The sequence below is a fragment of the Venturia canescens genome, chromosome 1, assembly GCF_019457755.1.
Source record: "Venturia canescens isolate UGA chromosome 1, ASM1945775v1, whole genome shotgun sequence".
Classification (NCBI taxonomy): Eukaryota; Metazoa; Arthropoda; class Insecta; order Hymenoptera; family Ichneumonidae; genus Venturia; species Venturia canescens.
In genome coordinates, this window is record NC_057421.1 from 32,076,744 (window position 1) to 32,096,602 (window position 19,859).

General features: G+C 35.7%; 1 protein-coding gene and 1 long non-coding RNA gene across 3 annotated transcripts in view; one reads left to right on the top strand and one right to left on the bottom strand.

Annotated features, from left to right (window-relative positions):
- The window catches only part of LOC122410141 (uncharacterized), a 45,750-nt gene extending 27,787 nt beyond the window's left edge, over nucleotides 1-17,963 (top strand). The window contains exons 2-6 of one of the 2 annotated variants that reach the window (XM_043418214.1): nucleotides 6,615-6,722; nucleotides 6,941-7,105; nucleotides 7,344-7,441; nucleotides 11,011-11,173; nucleotides 13,783-17,963. In XM_043418214.1, the coding sequence (XP_043274149.1) occupies nucleotides 6,615-6,722; nucleotides 6,941-7,105; nucleotides 7,344-7,441; nucleotides 11,011-11,173; nucleotides 13,783-14,033 (785 nt within the window). In that variant the 3' untranslated portion in view covers nucleotides 14,034-17,963. The remainder of the gene's footprint in view (nucleotides 1-6,614; nucleotides 6,723-6,940; nucleotides 7,106-7,343; nucleotides 7,442-11,010; nucleotides 11,174-13,782) is intronic. The other variant, XM_043418222.1, reaches the window with a different exon arrangement.
- LOC122410154 (uncharacterized) lies at nucleotides 6,297-8,132 on the bottom strand. Its single transcript, XR_006260865.1, has 3 exons — nucleotides 7,723-8,132; nucleotides 6,886-7,150; nucleotides 6,297-6,746 (listed from the first exon to the last, which is right to left on the bottom strand). It is a non-coding gene; the product is annotated as an uncharacterized lncRNA (long non-coding RNA).
- Nucleotides 17,964-19,859: the final 1,896 nt, after the last annotated feature.

Sequence of the window (19,859 nt, forward strand, 5' to 3'; positions counted from 1 at the left end):
AACATACATTTATCCTTCCAGTCAAAATCATTGTGAAGGCCAAAAATAAAGTGACCAGACTGATAAAATGAATATAGTCGTTCGGAAGAATGATCTATTTTCAGGTTCATAGGAATGCAAATATTCATATTAATTATCTTTGCTAATCTTGTCTTTTTGATGCCTGCCCCCTCGACCAGCAGCACTTCAAAACATCTTCTATCGGGTGGGGATCAAATGTTGGAATGACTAAAATTTCGAACAGTTAAAATCTCGAGTTTATAAATTTCGAATGATAATATGGAGACAGATAGATTCGACTAGAGCTTTGAATGCCGAAAATAAATAAAGCAGAAACTGCAAGGTTCAAAGCACGTTTACATCGAAAATAGAATGTAACGAATCGCCCATAGGACGATGACTAAAATATCAATTTTTCGAAAATTCGACTATTACTCTTTCGATTCATAAATTACTATATAGTCAGCGATACTGTGAAAATTCAAAATTTTGAAAATATAATAACGAAAGACCAAATATTACTGAGGTTGAAATAGTACTGAAACACCAAAAAGTCGAACAGTCAAAATAGCGAAACGTTAGAAAGTCGATCGATCAATATAAAGAATAATGCAGTGGAGCTCCGAATACACGCACATCGCCATTTTGACTTTCGCCTTTTCGAGCTATCGCTATTCCGCATATCTAAGTTTTGTAGATTCGAAAAATTCACTTTCGATTTTTTGCTACTCTATATTCTGGTCTGTCTGTAAAACAATTACTCTTCATTTTGAATTCGAAAATATGAACTTTCAACATTAAGATGGTCTGTTAAAATTGCATTCAAAATGAAAACTATTGAAATATATATTTTCGGGTAAATACGAATTCAAAGAAGGAATTTTTGATTAAACGCGCAATCTGCTGAATAGTCGATCGGGAATAAGAATTTCAAATTACTTATTTTTCTCCAAACTGAAATCACAACTTTAAAAATTTCGAAATATCGACCGTTCTACAATTCAGTTATTCGACATATTGAACCCCACCCTCTTCTATCGATAGATGCATATTTCGGAAGAAACGTACTTTCGACCAGCTATGAAGAAAAATAGTACACGCCACACGGGCAGAAGTTTGATAGCCCTGAACTGCGCGTCAAACTTTCTGCCCTTGTAGTGTAATATACTATTTTTTTCGTTGTCCAGGATTCGTATCCCAAGCAAGAAACTGTACCGCGATAAATCTTGTGGCTATTGCTGCGGTTATACAACTCCATCTCTCCCTCTTTTATGTCTCTCCATATCGCGCATACCTATGTGCCAGACCGTAACTCCGTCACTATGCATAGTTATTGTGTATACGTATTACAAGCAAGTTGTACTCCGCGGAGCAATATAACCGTTGGAATTGAATAACTGATAAGTTTGAAAGACGTTCAGCCACTTGTGAATGTGGGTGAATACATCTTTGACTATGATTATTATGCGGAGGGATTTATGACAGAATTTTTCATTAAAAACTTGCGTGGGGAGTATTGGATAGTAATTTCGAGACGAGACACTTTCCGTAGTGCTGAACTTTTCCATCGAAAGTTCAATGTGTCACATTACTTATATTGTCATGGCAGAAAAGTTTTGTCATCGGAGGGGGATTCTTCGATGATTCGGAATTTGAACGGGGGCGTGATATAATATTACAGCCGTTACGATTCGTTGGAAGAACTCCGATCATTGAATATTACGCACTCCTCCATTTCTCTGATCGTTTCGTTAAAACTTTCCAATACTCATGCTCCTAGGAGGAGTGAATGAAAACTTTTCGTGACAGCAATAAGTGGGAGACGACGCCATGGGAAAAGGACTTTTTCTTCGCTTGTTTTTACAAACGGTGTACAAACGAGTTTTCGTCGGCACCATACCCTTGAGGTATTTAAATAAGTGAGATCGTATGAGTGGAGAGAAAAAAATTGTGAGGAGCAAGACCAGCCAGATCAGCCAGGCGAAGCGAGGAATCGAGATCGATACCGTGAGAGAACAGATTTTTGCGAGCCTCTGCGATCGAATATCGCAACTCTCCTGCCCATAAAAATCTTCATGTGCTGGACATGTGAACGGACAAATAATTGACTTTTGATGAAAATTGATTTTATGAATTGGATTATTGGAATTACTTGTGATCCTACAATTAAAAATTTCAGTGAATGTTTCCGAATTAAGAGAATATTCCAAAAATAATAAGAATTTGTTAATATAATTTCTGTACGAATGACACGGCTCTCTATTTTTGTGTGTTTTTTTTAAGTGCGTCATATCAGCGTACATAAACTGTGGAATAAAATCTCGTCGAAAAATTCATCAAATATTTGATCCAAATCACGTCGCATCCCACCTAAATGTGCGTCGGATAAAAAGGATTATTATATAAATTCTTGGCATTGCATTCAATTTTTCATCAGTTCGTGTGATAGCCAGACAAAATTCAAAATTATATCGAAAAAAGCTTTTCCTCGCGAGTACAAATACGGAGGCCTGTCGAACTTGTGGAAGTTTTTTCTGAAATTTGATTACAAGACGTGGCATATTTTGATTTTATACGATTTGAAGGCAATGAGTTTCGATTACATAAAACTCCTACTGTAGTCGTTGCTCTTCTAGAAATAGTGAGTTACGAAGTTCTAAGAAATGAATTCAATGGAGACGTACTTTCAAGAGTTACGGTTTCATCATTATATTTTGAAGTATGTGGCAACCAGTCACTGCTTTTCAAGGATCTATGCGAAGTCGTCACCTACATAGCGAATAGTGGGTGGGGTTCGAAATTTCGAATAACCGAATTGTAGAATGGTCGATATTTCGAAATTAATAAATTTGTCATGTAAGATTGGAGAAAAATAAGTAATTCGAAATTCTTATTCCCGATCGACTATTTAGCAGATTACGTCTTTAATCGAATATTTTTTCTTTGAATTCGCATTTATTCGAAAATATATATTTCGATAGTTTGCATTTCGAATGCAATTTTTATAGACCGTACGAATGTCAAAAGTTCATATTTTCGAATTCAAAATGGAGAGTAATTGTTTTACAGACAGACCAGAATATAGAGTAGCAAAAAATCGAAAGTGAATTTTTCGAGCCTATAAAACTTAGATATGCGGAATAGCGATAGCTCGAAAAGGCGAAAGTCAAAATGGCGATGTTTAAAATTGGAGATCACCGGTCTGAGTAAGTGAGTGAGTGAGACGCGTGTATTTGGAGCTCCGCTGCATTTCTTTATTTTGATCGATCGACTTTCTAACGTTTCGCTATTTTGACCATTCGACTTTTTGGTGTTTCAGTATTTCAACCTCAGTAATATTTGGTCTTTCGTTATTATATTTTCAAAATTGTGAATTTTCACAGTATCGCTGACTATAGTAATTTATGAATCGAAAGAGTGATAGTCGAGTTTTCGAAAAATCGATATTTTAGTCATCGTTCCATGGACGATTGTTACATTCTATTTTCGATGTAAACGTGCTTTGAACCTTGCAGTTTCTGCTTTATTTATTTTCGGCATTCAAAGCTCTAGTCGAATCTATCCGTCTCCATATTATCATTCGAAGTTTATAAATTCGAGATTTTAGCTGTTCGAAATTTTAGTCATTCCAACATTTGATCCCCACCCGCGAATAGTATTAAGAGACGTAATTATTCAATTCGACAATATGTTCCGCGGGTTCAAACTTTTTATGCATAGGGTCTCTTTCGTTGGCTTTCACGGAACTCGCAAAGTTTTATTATACTTGGCTTGTTTGATTGTTCCTATGTATTACGTATACATAGAAAACAGGCTGCATTTACGATAAAGCACTGTTGAATACAAAGTTGAGAGGTGGCTTTGGAAGTAACAAGTACGAACGTTAAACACCGCAATGTTCTGCAAAACACGTATACAAATAACAGCCAAGTTTTTATCAGTTGCTTGTGTTTAATGGAGTTGAACTTCCATGGTAAATGACAAATTCGACTTAGGATCACTCCAGGTAATTAGCATAATGAAAGACAGTCCTATCCATGGCCATACTGAAAGTACGTCCATATTTTATAATGAATATCCTGAAAAAAATAATTGTAAACGGTCGATTGTACTCAAATTTGGAAAAGTTTTCAACAAACTTTTAACATTTTATTGCAAGCATAGCCCAGGTTGCATTCACAAAGATAAACTGAGAAAAAAAAATTTTTTATTCAATAGCAGTTGATGTTATTGGAAGAGTTTTCTTCATTTAACTGCAATGTTTTCAGAGAGAATGAATCCGCAGTTTGATCTAAAACTATTTTATTCGTTTAATCATGTTTTGTGATGATCATCATATTTCATTGGCACCCCGTAATGGCAATTTCATTGTTCCAATGGCTTTTTTTCTCAGTGTAGAAAACTGAAAATTTCGATCATTCTTCGTTCTTCGAGTGGATCGTTCTTCATCCACTCAATAATCCAAATAATTCGATTAGTTTGAACGAGATTGCGATCAGAGTCCCTGTAATAAAATTCGTCGATTTTGCCAACATTTGTGTACGATGTTTGTTCCAGCAGAGAATTGGGAATTAAACAGCGTAATTTTCCTTTTTAAAATCAAATTTTTGGATTTAGATGTCATTCGACTGCCATCACGAAAATAAGGATGCCATAAGTTTCTCTACCTTTTAAGACTTTTTTTTGTAGAAAAATTATTTCCTTGCAATAGAGTATTGAACAACTACACGACTCTACAAAAAAATTTTTGTTCTTTGTCCTAAAGTACGGTTCATGATTTTCCTGTTAATTATCCACAAAAACGATGAAAAAATACTCTTGTTTCATATAAAGTTTGCTTTTGTGATAGTTATACCAATAATACGCATTTTCATGTTTTCATAAGAATTCCCTAGAACGCATGACTGGGGTGTGAGCACACCCCACGCGAACTTCAAACTACGCTCCCGTCCTAACAAGCGACATTATCGAATGATTATCGACGGATTTTTTTATATATAAATTCAATTGAAATTAGTTTTATCGTACATCATTCTTTTCGTTATAAAAAAACGAAGAAAATGGTGTAAGATAAAGTCAGTTTAGCATCGTAGGACCGGATTTATAAGCAGAAAAAGAGTGGGGTGCGTTCAAACCCCGGTCATGAGGTTGAGGGTATGAAAAAAGGCACATGAGGTGTAGGGTTAATTAATAATTTTGATACATTCAAAGATACCCCGCTGCGATAAAAGTGGGGTTCTTACACTCACACTGTGTCTCCAGATGGCACTCGAGTGATAAATAACAATCAGGGGTTTTGTACAAGCAGAGAGCATAGATTTCCATGGAACAACAGGGCCCGTGTTCATTTTCAAATAATTTTCCTCTTTTTTGTAAGCTGGTTTGATAATTAAAATGAATCAAAATAATATACATATTTATATTTGTATTGTTTTATACGATGCTGAAGCTTACAACGTTGAAGTCCAACGAAATTAACGAAAATAACATTTGTAATTCACCAATTTTTTATTTCCCGAATCATTGATGTAAACTGAAAAACAACAAATTGCAAATTAGTCAGGTAATAGAATTGAAGAATTACTGGAACTATAGGAGAGTTTTTTTACATCATTTCGTTGGATAACAACGTTGGAAACTTCGGTGTCACGGTTTTATTATAAAATAAAAATTGAAATCGTCGTTGATTTTCAAAAATATTATTCAAACGTTCTTCTGGATACAAAAGCAAACTTTTTCATGCCACGTAATTTGTTTCCATTCAAATATCATTCAATCTACCAAAATTTCATTCTTAAATCTCAATCCCAAATTTTGTGAGACTTATAATTGTCAAAATAATCGGAAGTTTGAATGTACTCTCATTGCTAAAAGGACAGTCGAACGACGATACTTTCGACTCTGAAAACTCGAACTTTTTTCCGACGTATTGACTGAAATAATTCGTATTAAACTCAGTGCTACCGTGCATGATTCAACGACGAGTTGTTAACAGTCAGAAAGAAGATTGTATTGCTTCAGGTATCACTGCAAACGATGATTACAGAGTGTATTTACATAAGATATTAACAGATTCGCAAAGGTCTTCGCACATTTTCGTACATTGGAGAAAAATTTTTCTCGATTAACTTGTCGCTAAAATTCACACCTGGATGGATGTCGTCAAGAGTGGCGGCATTCCATCCGGATACCGACTGCTCCCTGGTTGTAGTCAGGAGGCTCATCATCCCCACGCAGCCACAAAATTTGTTCACTGAATGACGTAGAAATGTGGGCGTCTAACTTAGGGACGACAACATTTCGTACATTCAATGTCCAAATGAATGCCGAAGGCACCAGGAAAATGAAAACTAGTTTATTTGTTGGTTTTATTTATTCCAATAAGATTAACTTTACACTCAATAATTAAACTAATTCCGAGAATATACGGGGCAGATTAACAAAATAAAATTGTCAAAATAAAAAATTTTAACAAGTGAACATTCTTGTAAAATCATCCATGGAAATTCGATCACTTTTGTGTAGAAACGTAAAAAATTGTAAACCTAATATCGATGTTGTGATACAGAGAATTTTTCGGACGTTAATCACTGTTCTGTTCGGCTACATTTTAGCTGGGAATGCAGCCGAAAATGGTTACTTCGGTCCATGGAGACAATGCAAGTTACTGCTATACGGACGTGAGAGGTGTGAACAAGGAAGTTCGAGATTCCGGCCAGTCAGTAAGTGAACGTCGTCGTGTTGACCTGTTTTTTACGAAGTATCCAAGTTTTTATTACGGCACAATATTTTATAACGTTGGCTATGAAACCAACATTTTATACAATAAAAAACCAACATCTACGACGCAACAATGTAAACATTCTTTAGATGCAATCGACGTACTGTTTTTTTCTCTCTCTCTCTTTCTCTCTCTGATTTTTGATCTTTGCAAATCCAGCAGCGGTATGGGCGGCCGGAATAGCAGCGGCTTCTGCATCCGTATTCCTGGCCATTCTCGTAGGGATTTCTGTACTTCAACTTGCAATGGCATCTTCGGGGAAACGTGTCGTTATGTCCTACAGCACTGCGCTCATCAGTAAAGTTGCCCTTGCGACGCTCGCCAGTGAGTATTTTCCGACACACCATGCGTTTTTGTTGAATTTATATCCTGCATTGTTGAAAACATTTTTATGATAACTTTTTTAAGAAAAATTTAATGGTTCTACAAATCACTGGTGTTAAAATTTTTAAATAATTCGTCTATGGAATCGTCTGAAAGAATCAAAACATTTCTACAACTTTTTCGTTCTGAAAATAACGGGGAACAAACATAATCGTTAGACATTTTGATTTCTTTTCAGCTTGTCTATCCATTGCAGCAGCGAGTTTATTCGCCCTGCAAACAGATGACCGAGCCAATAGTTTTGTGGTCACAAGAGGAGAGGCGTTCTACATGCAGGTAACTTTTCATTTTAGAATATTTTTTGTTTCTACCCTACAGACAAGGGGCAAAGAAAATTTTGGAAAATTTTGGAAAATTTTTTAGGCACAGCGATTACGCATTAATTAGGTTCCAGGTGTTTTTAGCACTATCAGAAACTTGAGAGAATTGTTTCTTCCTCGATGGATTCATCGGAATGTCAATCCAAGGAGAAGCGATAATCCAACTGATAAGCGTTGGCTCCCTGCAGATTTGCTTATAACACGAGCAACTGCCAGAGCTGCAAACCGACCGTGTACCTTTGTTTATTTTCGTGATTATAATTTTCGTGCATAGTAGCACGACAACTCCGTATAGTTTCACTGCTTCGTCGTTGCCACGTTCTTTTCTCCAGTTCCCGTTATTTCTTCTCTCAGGCATTGTTCGTTAAGCCGTATTGACTTTCAAGCGAAATTTCTCTCGACAAATTAGCAATGCTCAAGTTTCTTAAACACTGCTATTCTCTAACTAAGTCGACGATTACGAGCAGAGCTGTCCAGTAATTTCACCTCATTTATTTCACGCTGATATTTAGCACCTACACTCTCGAGCTCGCCTCAAAGTACTCGGAAGAAAGCAAACCTGAACAACCGTATTCGTGACATGAGAGCAGTCAAACGATCGATAACAAATATTTTCGAAACTGTGGCCTCAGTTTCACGCGACAAGTTCGTGGAGGGAGCAACAATTGTCTCCACGGTCGATTGATATTCGCAGGGATTACTCAATAACACGATACATTACGTCTCACTACGCATATCGACCTTGGACAACTTAATTACAATATGCAACGATATCACGAGGAAGCCTGAAACTGACTATTATTTTCAAGAGCTTGTTCATAATAGGAGTCGCGCGGGCATTAAATGCGATGTTGGAAATTTTCCTGATCTCTTACGATTGTAAGAAGAGAGGGAGCCTACTCTTGGCGTATTCGAAAGAGACGAAGCACACCGGAAGCGAATCTCTTATGGAACGGTCGCTGCGACTGAAGAGTTTAGTACCGCGATTTGGCTCAACAAAGCAATGTCTTGGTGGAAGCACCTGTGAATCAAACGTAACGAATGATACGCGTTAGTAGTTGGAGTTTAAGCAGGTGCTTATAAGCTCTTGAAACGATTACTTGGTATGTGCAACTTGACTGCACCTCACGCAATTTCTTCTCGTGGCTCTTTTAAAACAATGAGACGACGATCGACCTCGTCCAGTCGATGCTTCGCGTTCAACTGTACGGGTTCGAAAATCGTTTACTTCCGGATCACGCTTTCGACTTTTTTTTATTCATATTTATCGTTTCTCTTAGTATATATACGAATCAAATGCGATTTATGTGTCGAAATGTATCAATTGATTGCGAAATTGTACAATAGTTTATCGTTTCTCACCGACGTTGTGTAAATTCGCTACGTTAGCATGAGTGACAAAAGAAGGCGAAGTCTCCTGAAGGAAGCTAAAGATGAAATTAAAATGGAACGTCGTAATAGACCGAAGCACGGAAAGGTACTTTGAAATCATCAATTTACAGGAAAAAAGTTTTGAAAAAAATGTTATTACTTTTTTTTATTACAAAAAGAAAGCTTTTTTGAGCGGGCTAAATTATAAGCGCGTCTGTTTTTCATTCAATTTTTGTTCAAAGTAGATCATACCCGAAGGATCGTATTTTATGGGTGTCCAAATTGAATCGATTCTTACTCTCTAATTAAAGATATAATCACTGTAAATTAATGTCAGAGTTATTAATTCGAAATTGTAAAGAAACTTTTTGAACTTATTTTTTGGCGAATGAAATTACAAGCCATTAATTAATCGCGGATCCATCACTGACTAAACCCAAAATTTCACTCGTCCCTCGCTAAAATATTGTAGTTTCTTTTGTAGAAAATCGTTTTAGAAATCGCAAAGGGAAATCGATCAAGAAACAAGTATTAATGAAAAGACAGGAATGGGCCAAGCCACGAAAAAACAAAATGCCGAAATACAGCAAATGTTAGGTTATAACGCGTGTTCATTAACAATTTCGTTCAATTTTTAACGTAATTTATTACATTTATTACCAGTAAGACAACCGTCTCGAAATTTTTCCCAAACCTTCATTATATACATCATTGTTATTGTATGCTATTTCATAAACTTCGTAAGAAGCGTTCATTCGTTATACGGAAAGATAAACGATTTTTTACGCATAACCCCTGTAACTCTGTGTATTTTTCTTCATATTTAAGCACGTTTATCTCAATAACCAATGAGACGAACCCCTTAAAATTTGATATGCTTGTCAGTCAACTACCCATTTAAACTCATCAGTGTAAATTTCAAGACTTTCTTAAGAAAATTGTTTCGTGCATGAACTACCTTAAAAGTAATAGGTCGGTAATTGTTACGTCTTATTTGCAATAATATAGTTACATTGGATATTTTTTTGATAAACTCAAAGTCCATTCCAAAGCGGACTGATTGGTGTGTGATTCAAAAGCGCGTTGAATATGCGTTGAAAATCAATGAATATCCAATTTCCATATTCGTGTTTATGGTGTGAGGCTAAATGAAATTCATTTGTTGATGTAATGAAAATATGGCTTAACGTGTGGAGTAGAATAGCACGACATAAAGTTGAGTTGCTAGAGAGATGTGAGAGAAATGGTGACGAAATGAAAGGCGCGTATGTGAGAGGAATGTTTCACGAAAAAGCTGACCGAAGGATTAATTATAGCTGCAATGTCCTGTGGCGTCTGCATAGCGAATCCACAGGAGCACTTCTTTTGTTGCTTCTAATTAAATTTCAGCATCCACTTCTACTCGTGTCTCTGCTTTTCCTGTCTCGAGGAGTCGGAATGGACCGGAGTGGCATAATAAGAAAAACACGTATATACTGAAACCACAGGACCACTTTTCTCATTATCTCTCTCTCTCTCTCTCTCTCTCTCTCTCTCTCTCTCTCTCTCTCTCTCTCTCTCTCTCTCTCTCTCTCTCTCTCTCTCTCTCTCTCTCTCTCTCTCTCTCTCTCTCTCTCTCTCTCTCCGTCTCTTTTTCATTTTCTTTTCCCATTACAAAAGATCTATGCAACATGAGTAATCGCCATCGTTCCAGGATGAAAACAAAAACCAAAGTAGAGTCGAATTGTTGTTTGAGAAAGAGTTGGTTGACCGCAATTTAAGGGACACTTACCGGAAAATAATAGGCGACCTTCAGTGAGCATGCTCCGAAGAGCCGTGCAACTCAATAAGTGCTCTCATGCGTAGATGAAATTACACCCCAGTAGCGGATTATATTTAATTAGGATCTACGTTTTCTTTCTTCAACTCGAGTATAAAGTACTTTAAACTCTAGAACTTTTGTTCCAACTCATTTGAAATACGAAATGAAAAAGACAAGGGTCCGAGTCTCCCCTCGGAAACTCAGCTTCGCCATGCCACGATTGACTTCTTCTTAGATTAAAATTTTTTCCCATCCATTTCTTCTCCCCCGTATACTTGAATTTTGTAGAACACTCATGAAAATACTTTTTATGGAACCGTTTTTATCTCTTATCTTGCTTTTCGGCTTCACAGGTAGCAGCTATTGCACTTAACTTTGGCGTTCTTGTGTCAGCTGTTTATGAGGGTATTTATGCGAGGCGAGGGGGTGATCCTACGAAGCTCGGAGAAACGATCGATCAACGTTCAACGACGATTAACAATCCGGGATATCGGGAACATCGTCATCCAACCAATGGTATGCTTACGATTATATTTTTCGTTTTTATCTAAAAGCTTTTTACGACGACGTTTTATGGTCATTATTTTTACGACGGAAATGATGGTTGGTGAACTATTTGATATCAAAGAAAGGTCATTAAAACCCAGCGTCGATAGAAAAATACGAAAAAGCATTTTAAAAATAAATACAAAAACAGCAGCACTAAATTCCGTTCAAAGTAATGAATTGGATACGGTAAACCTGAAATTTTCCGAACCGAGAGAATTTTCGTTCGCGTATGTATCAATTACTCAGCCATTGTGGAAACGGAGTGACGTCAATTTCGAGGGCAAGTGTTTGTACATCAATACAGAGTAAATTGCTCCACGTCTTCATAAATTAACCGAAAATTATGGTAGCCTCAGAACAACGAAGAGCGTTAGTGCACTTAACCAGCAAGCTGCTGGCTGTGCAATGCGTCGCCTGTTTCCATAGCCCACGTGCGAGGGTGCACTCTGAACTTCGGTGCGGTGCCTTTTTTCCTTGTTCTTATGCATTTGTACACTTACGAGGTTATGTTGAGGCAAATTCATCAATCGATTTACATCTTTCTTTTGAATCTTATGTTTTTGCTACTCTGTGAAAATCACAGAAAAGATAAATACGTGGTTTTTTAAAAATGATTTATATTAGAGAGAACCACCGGATATTTCGAGTCAAATTTTATCTATTTCAAATATTCTGTTATATTTCTCATTTTAATCTGCATTGACTGTTGATTCCAAAACTAACATTCAGCTGCATATTCCAATGAAACTTAAACAAAGTTTAGAATTCTTGGTTCGGTATACCCGTGTCATCCGTGCATTTTAAAACGTGATCTGCTCCTTTGAATTAAATTTAACGAGTTGTCTGCGTCCGGGTCTTGAAGCTTTCTGCATATCTCAAATATAACAAGAAATTCATAGCTGTATACAACAAGCCAGGCATAGGTGAAGTCGGAGGATGGAGTCGGAAGTTCCTACCTATCTGAGAGTAACTCGATGAAACACAGAGGGCGCACGCTGAGACAATAAAAACTTCCGTCTGCTCGAGTACAAGTACGGTCGGCGGTAAAAGCAATTTGTTAAGTGGAAAAATTTCACTTCTCTGTTACAATACACTTCCTAGACCAATAAATGAACAAGGCGTTATGTTTGTGTGCTTAATGGGGCGCATTCTGGCTAATTTAATCGTTCTGATCATAACAAAAGTATGTCTTTGATAGAAAAGGCGATCTTTTATTTCCTTTTTTTTTTATAAACAACTGAAAAGTGAGCTAGAACCGAAACGCTACGGATACAAAACATGAGTTGGATTCTCGATTAAGGTTCTCGATGTTCATGCACGAAACAATTTTCTTAAGAAAATCTTGGAATTTACACAGAGTTTAAATGGATAGTCGACTGACAAGCGTATCAAATTTTAAAGGGTTCGTCTTGAAGGGTATTTAGATAAACGTGCTTAAATATGAAGGAAAATACGCAGGGTTATAGGGACTATGCGTAAAAAGTTGTTTATCTTTTCGTATAAGGAATGAACGCTTCTTACGAAGTTTATGAAACAGCATACAATAACAATGAAGTATATAATGAAGGTTTTGAGAAAAATTTCGAGTCGATTGTCTTACTAGTAATAAAGGTATATTACGATAAAGATTGAACGACGAAATTGTTAATGAGCACTCGTGTAACCTCACATTTGCTTTATTTCGGTATTTTGTTTTTTCGTGGCTTGGCCCATTCCTGTCATAGCCTTCTGTCTTTTCATTAATACTTTTTTCTTGATCCATTTCCCTTTGCGATTTCTAAAGCGATTTTCTACAAAAAAACTTCAATATTTTAGCCAGGGACGAGTGTGAAATTTAGGGTTTAATCAATGATGGATCCCCGATTAATAAATGGCTTGTAATTTCATTCGCCAAAAAATAAGTTGAAAAAATTTTTTCACAATTTTGAATGAATAACTCTAATATTAATTCAGAGCGATAATATCTTTAATAAGGAAGTAAAAATCGATCCAATTTAGACACCCATGAAATACGATCCTACGGGCATGTTCTACCTCAAATTAAATTAATGCAGAAATTATTCGATGCTTATAGATCTTAAAACCAATTACGTACTTTTCGGCACTTTTGATGAGCCTCTTTTCTCAAATGATTCAGACTTTTTTTGGATGCCAATGTCGAAAATGAGATCCCAAGCAACGTTCCACATATCAAGTCAAGGGAATATTTCTTTTACAGGCTTGTAAAGTTTTTAGATATGATCGCAGAAATGAAATCTCTATAAGACTTCTCGTGCGCATAGCTGTATACGCCTCTGTACATTTCAGACAAGAAACCCTGCAGACGTTCCTGACGTTTATCACGTAGCACGATCTCGCTTTTTTTATGACTCTGGAAACTTTTATAGAGATGTATTTTCATCCACGCGTATGGAAGCCGCACATGGCTGATGAATGTGGAAGGCGACGAAGACAGAGTATTCGGAGGAATGAAACTGTCCATCGTTGCTTGTGGCTGGACAAACTGCGATGCATTTTTTATTCCCATTTTCATAACCACTTTAACCAACCTTGTTATTTTTTTTTTGTTTTTCGAGGAGGAACCGTTTCGATGACAGACGCGAGCGGAAAACCTTACGCCAGCACTGGTGCAGCTGGAAACGGCTCTATGGCGTCAGTCGCAACGTCAGGCAGTATCGCAAGTACAGCATCACCGTTACGAAGTTCACTGAAGAAACCCAAACCCCTGGGTATTCACAATCCTGGATTCTCGGCCCACAGTCCAACCCTTTCGAGAAACGGTTCCCAAAAGAAAGTCCGGATACAAACGCATTCGACAGAAGTGTGAGATGAAAATATTGAGAATGCAACGAAATTCAATTTTTTAGCCAGGATATAGAGATTTTTAAATCTGATTCTATGATATTATCGCATCATAATATATTTTACAAAAGTTCTATATATATAAATATACATAGATGGATATATAAATATATAGATATATATATATATATATGTAATTTATATTACATATTAAACATATTTTATGATGCTGTGGTCTGATCTGTCATTAATCATAACGGATCGAAAACTAATCAAATGAATCGTGATAGCGGAGATTCGGAGAGTACGTCGTATTCTGCCTCATATATTATTTCTTTTTTATCCATATTTGTTGTTGTTGAATGAGGATTGGCATTCACATTTTTACGTTGAAGGTAAAATCGAGGGTTGAAAAAGAGGAAAAAATTGGAAAGAGATCTTGATACTTTACGATGTTTCGAGGCATTTTGGGCATTTTTATTCGCGTCTGTTTCTTGAATTTTTCTCGTAAAATTCTTTATAATTTGCGTTGTAACTATCAAAGAGGCTAGTTAGACGATTTGTTGGTGTTTTAAAAAGATATTTCGAAAACGTGAATTTTATCCAAAGTAGAGTGTGAATTGCTACGATTGTACGGCTATTTGGCAACGTTATTTGAAACCCGGTCTATCGGGATGAGAAAGCGAAACGAAATTTCAATCGAATTGCATAAATCAATTTGAGGTTTGATCAGTTTTTTTTACCCTCGTAGGAAATCGAAGTGATTGAATTTTCCGAATTTTTATGCGCGTGCATTGAGGGTGACTGAAAAATACGTCACGCTGGATTAAATTTATTGTCGCAGTTATAAAAAATCCACCTACATTACGTGCAGTTTATAAGAATCAGGCGCAGTCCAAAATGCACCCGAGGATACCTTGAATATACGAGGTATACTTGCGCAGTATCTGCCTTCGTTATTAATATCTGTTATCGGATCTATCATAGTATGTGTGATATCATATTTGTGCAAAAAATGTTGATTTGTGATCCTCTTTTTAGGAATAGTAAGATTGCCGTTATTATTTACGAAATTCAATGTTTCTTACCATACGGAAAAAAGCATCGAGATTTTTTAAGGGTCATGAACAGTGTAAACGTTCGAATTTTAGGTGCTTTTTGTTTATTTTATAAATCAAAATTGGTTGGATGGATTTAAATAAACCCTGGTACACATCTTTTATTGAGAAGTAGTGTGAAAACATTTTTTTTTAAATATTTTTTTCGTGGTATTTTTCGTGTGCTGAAAATGGCACCTCTTGAATGAGCTTTGACAGCAAATCTCAAAAATGGAACATCTCAGGACAATAGATCAAAAAGATTCTTAAAATATATGCTATTAACTACGGCATGACGCAGGGGATTTTCAAAATATCGTTTAGAAAAATAATGGCGACCATTTTAAGAAAAAAATCACAATTTTTGTGGTTTTCTCAGTAGTAAATTGTTTATAAAAGAAAAAATAAAGTTATCAAGAAAATGTCTACGTCATGCTGGAAACATGCGTTTTCCCTACAAAATGTAATTTGAATTAAGTCGCTGGGATAAAAACTTTTTCCGTTTTGTTGTCAACGCCGATTCAAGGGGTGCCATTTTCGACACACCATTGTACAAAAATATACTATTAAAAAAATTTGTTAAAAAAAAATTTCCAGTACTTTTGAGTATGTAAAAGATGTGTACCAGGTTTTATGTAAATCGATTCAATCAATTTTTATTGATAAAAGAAACAAAAAAACACCGAAAATTCAACGTTTACACTGTTCACAGTCCTTAAGTAAGCGACCACGTTATGGTTTTCGAGCGATGCTGAAACTCAATAGTTTTCTTTCGTAACATATTTTCAAATATTCACAATGTACATGCGGACTTTGAACGTAAAAGTTGACTTCCTTGCAGTTCACTACTCTTGGATTTTTCATAACTGTTCAATCGCAGCATAGATGCGAGGCTCAAATATTCTGAAAAATGTATCAGAGGTTTTTGTAAACGTCTCATTTGCTTTTCAAACCATTCAATCCCCACATTCTTAACCGAAAATAAATATCCATAGATCAACAAACGTTCAGAGACATTATTTTGGCAAAGAATATCTCATATTTGTGTTAAAAGTTGCGGGTATATTGAATGAAAAAAATCGCATTCCGTCCAGCCGTATTAAGGCAGCTTAGCCGTAAAACGGCGAGAGATATTTATATTTTTTAGCGATTCTTTCTGAAATATACACATATACAAATGCAAATAATATAACACTCGATATTATGAATATATATTAGATTTATTATATATATATTATATGGAATGGAGCGTGAGAGCGAATGCAAAATATTTTACAAAGTATTTTTTCAAAACATTGTTTTCCCCGCACAAAACTTCATCGTGAAATGATTAAGCCCAAACAAAATATGTTTTTTTATGGCGTAACTCACCATTTGGATAAATCGAATGGTTTCAATTATTTAAAAAATTGTTAAAATTTATTTGATCGAATTGATATAGCAACGATTTAAAGACTTATTATAAAACCTAGCGCAACTACGAATTAAGGTTTGGAGTTAAAAAACTGTCCGCAGAGGTTGGTTTTGCCTATCGGTTGTTTATTCTATTAGAAAGTATAAATATACTTACCGCGTTCTCACGAAGATACGGCGATGGGATGTGTCTTTGTGTACACTTTCTTGAAAATTTTAAACCAACTTGATTTGCCTTTGACGTTGTTCGCTTTCGATTCGAAGAATTGAAAAGTTCGGCGTCGTTCAAAAAATCAAGGTGGAAAAACTGTGTGAACAAGATGCTAAAAACTATAAGTGCCTTACAGCGTTGATTTAGTAACGTATTACATTATGAATTTAATTCAAGACAGTGAAAACGAAACTGCGCATCATTGTGTTGGCGTAGAACGTCTTATTCATTAACTCACTTCAATATCCATGGACCCAAAAACCTTTTGGAATATTATACGATTCAAAAATGTATTATTTCTTTATTAGTTTTTGGAACGATTCATTCTATTGCTATCGAATAATCAGAATGAAAAATACGAGTAATTCTCGTTATCTTGAAAAGGAACTTTTGGATTGTGTTCAATTTTGCTACTCGCTTATTGTCAACGAACGTTGTTTTATTATTGGTCGTTTGTGCCCTGAATTGAAAAATTTATGTATAGTAAGTTACACATTTTGGTACGAAATCATTCACATTATTAATATTTCTTTGTAGCATCAAAAGTACATTGAAATGATTTTTTCAAGAAGCCAACAAAGCGCATGATACTCGCGAGGTTATCTTCGAATTTCGGAAAACTTTTGTTACGATGCACGATATATAAACTGAAGAGTGCATGGAAATATGCAGGTCCTTTGTGAATTATGATAAACTGTTTTAGCGTGAGAAATCAACGGCTGGTGATGGAAAGGTTCGTTGCCCTGTTTGTTCCCAAGCGTACCGGGTACCTACATCCCCTCCACATTGTAAATATTATCTCAATATTAATATTAGTCTTAACAAACTGGGAAAGCGTTACAATTATGTAAATAACTCAAGTCGAATCAAACCGTACAATAGATCATTTCCTATGGAATTTTTCCTTCCCCCTCCTCCCTTCATCGACACTCAATCGAGTGTTCACAAATCGTTCGAATTAATTCTATAGGTCTGATTTTGCTACGAATATATCCCATACAACTGCAAAAAAGAATCTGTGGCACTTGCAAGTCTGATAAATTGTATATGTGTATGCCTGAGTGTGCGTCCGTGTGTGGATTTTTCATGCTTTGAGGATTGACATCGAACGATAATTTGTAAAATATTTCGTTCGTGTCCAATGGATCTGATTGTAAAGAGACACTGGGAGATTACGATGTTTTCGATTTTAAATCGCAGGTATGATCAACAAATAAATTCCTTTTGAAATACATACGTTTTTCATGTGTCTTGACTTTCTACCAACTTCACATTTCCCAGATCACTTTTTTTTGGGAAATAAATATTCCATGAGTTTGATTTAATAATTCTGGAAACTGAATGTCCACTAGAAACTCAGCCTCAGCTTTTTCAAGAGTAAATGTAAGAAAAATAGAGAATTGTTCTAGTTTATTTAATATGATGTACGATTGAGGTAGTCCAATTTGAGGAATTATGAAGGTGGTTCAATTTAGGAAAGCAGGCTGCATTAAGGGATACCTCAAACTGCGACGTGCCTTGAGTTCGAAGGGGCTGAATTCACTGGATGATCGTGAAAGTCGATTGTTATTAGCCCGTATATACGATCGAACTTTTCTGTTTCTCTCAGTGAGGACTTTCCATGTCCAATGCGTTTTTTCATCCAATTGGGATGTCTTCTTGCTCATTTTGTCGAAAAATGTTCTATGCGAATGCTTGTTAATAAATGATGTTTTTTTTTCCAAATCAAAGATCGTTTATCCAAAATAATTGAGACATATGTAAAGAAATGGATGAGAAAGTATGTTCAAGTGAAAAATCAAACGACACTATGGACTATTTGGGTCCAAGCACAGATATCTACGTCGCAAAAAGAATTATTAATTCAAATATTCATCCATCTACGTTTTTTCATGCAATCGTTGGGATAAAGTGACGATAAAACTACCAAAAAGTGCAACAAACAGTTCAGTAACATTTCCGTCATAATTTTTTAGATTTTTACGATTAAGAGTAGCCTACAGATTTTACTCGATTTATTAAATTTTTAATGAGCTACGGAAAAAATGACCTGCGTGGACTACATAAAGTTTAATATTTGAACGAAATTCCCAAAAAAACGACACATCGCTTTCATAAAAAATGTGATACCAAAGCATTTCCAAGGCACCTTTTGTGAGCATTTCTATGCCCGATTTTTCGTACTGATACAAATCATTTGAACAGAAAAGTTTCGGCACTAATGAGAGTTCTGTAATCCAGGCGCGTAGTTGAATCTTAGTTTCAGGTTAAACCATTTAGGGGATAGTCGTAGGACTGTTCCGCAATGTATTAGGCAAAGTCTCGAAAATAAGGATTTATTTTAGTGAGGGGATATTTTAGTATGGCTAATACGTTTGGTCTGGAACATTTTTTTTTTTTCATTTGTGAAAAGAGAGTATATTATAGTTCTATCATAGAGAAATATGTTAAGACATGTTCATTCGCTCCCCAAACAATAGTTCCGGTGAAAAATTGCCTTTTCGATACAAAGTTAGAAAAAGGTCACAAAAGGAATTACCTTCAAGGAATAAACTTTGGGGAAATTCTTCCATTCACCCTAAAAAGTTCATCAAAACCCCATAGAAACGTATTGAATTCACTAAAATTTTCTAAAAAGTCATTGAATGGATTTAAGGAAGTTGAAGCGTATCTCATGTTAAAACTGTTTTCCAACTTTGCACATTAAAATTTTTTAAACAGAAAGCTTAAGACAGTATTAAACTTCTGGCGGGATATGCCGATGATTCACCGTCGTGAAATTGAGGTATTTATTGTTGAAGTTTGCAATTTTTTGAAAGCTTCCATAAGAGCCCATGTTTAACCTTGTCATTTTCAACAATGAATATCTCGATTGCTAGGCGGTGAAACCTCTCCAAATTTTTCACACATAATTAAGCGCTATTCAAGAAGATTCACGTAAATTTTCAATTCATTAATTTGGAATAATAAAATCTAATGTATTTTTCGTATCATGTCCTATATATATATCGCTTCAACTTCCTTGTACATGTGTGTCGTGCTAGTCATTCGTAGTAGTCTAGTCATTCATGTATAGCACAATATTAGTTGAAAAAGCGTTATCTTAATTTTTTAATCATTCCAGAACATA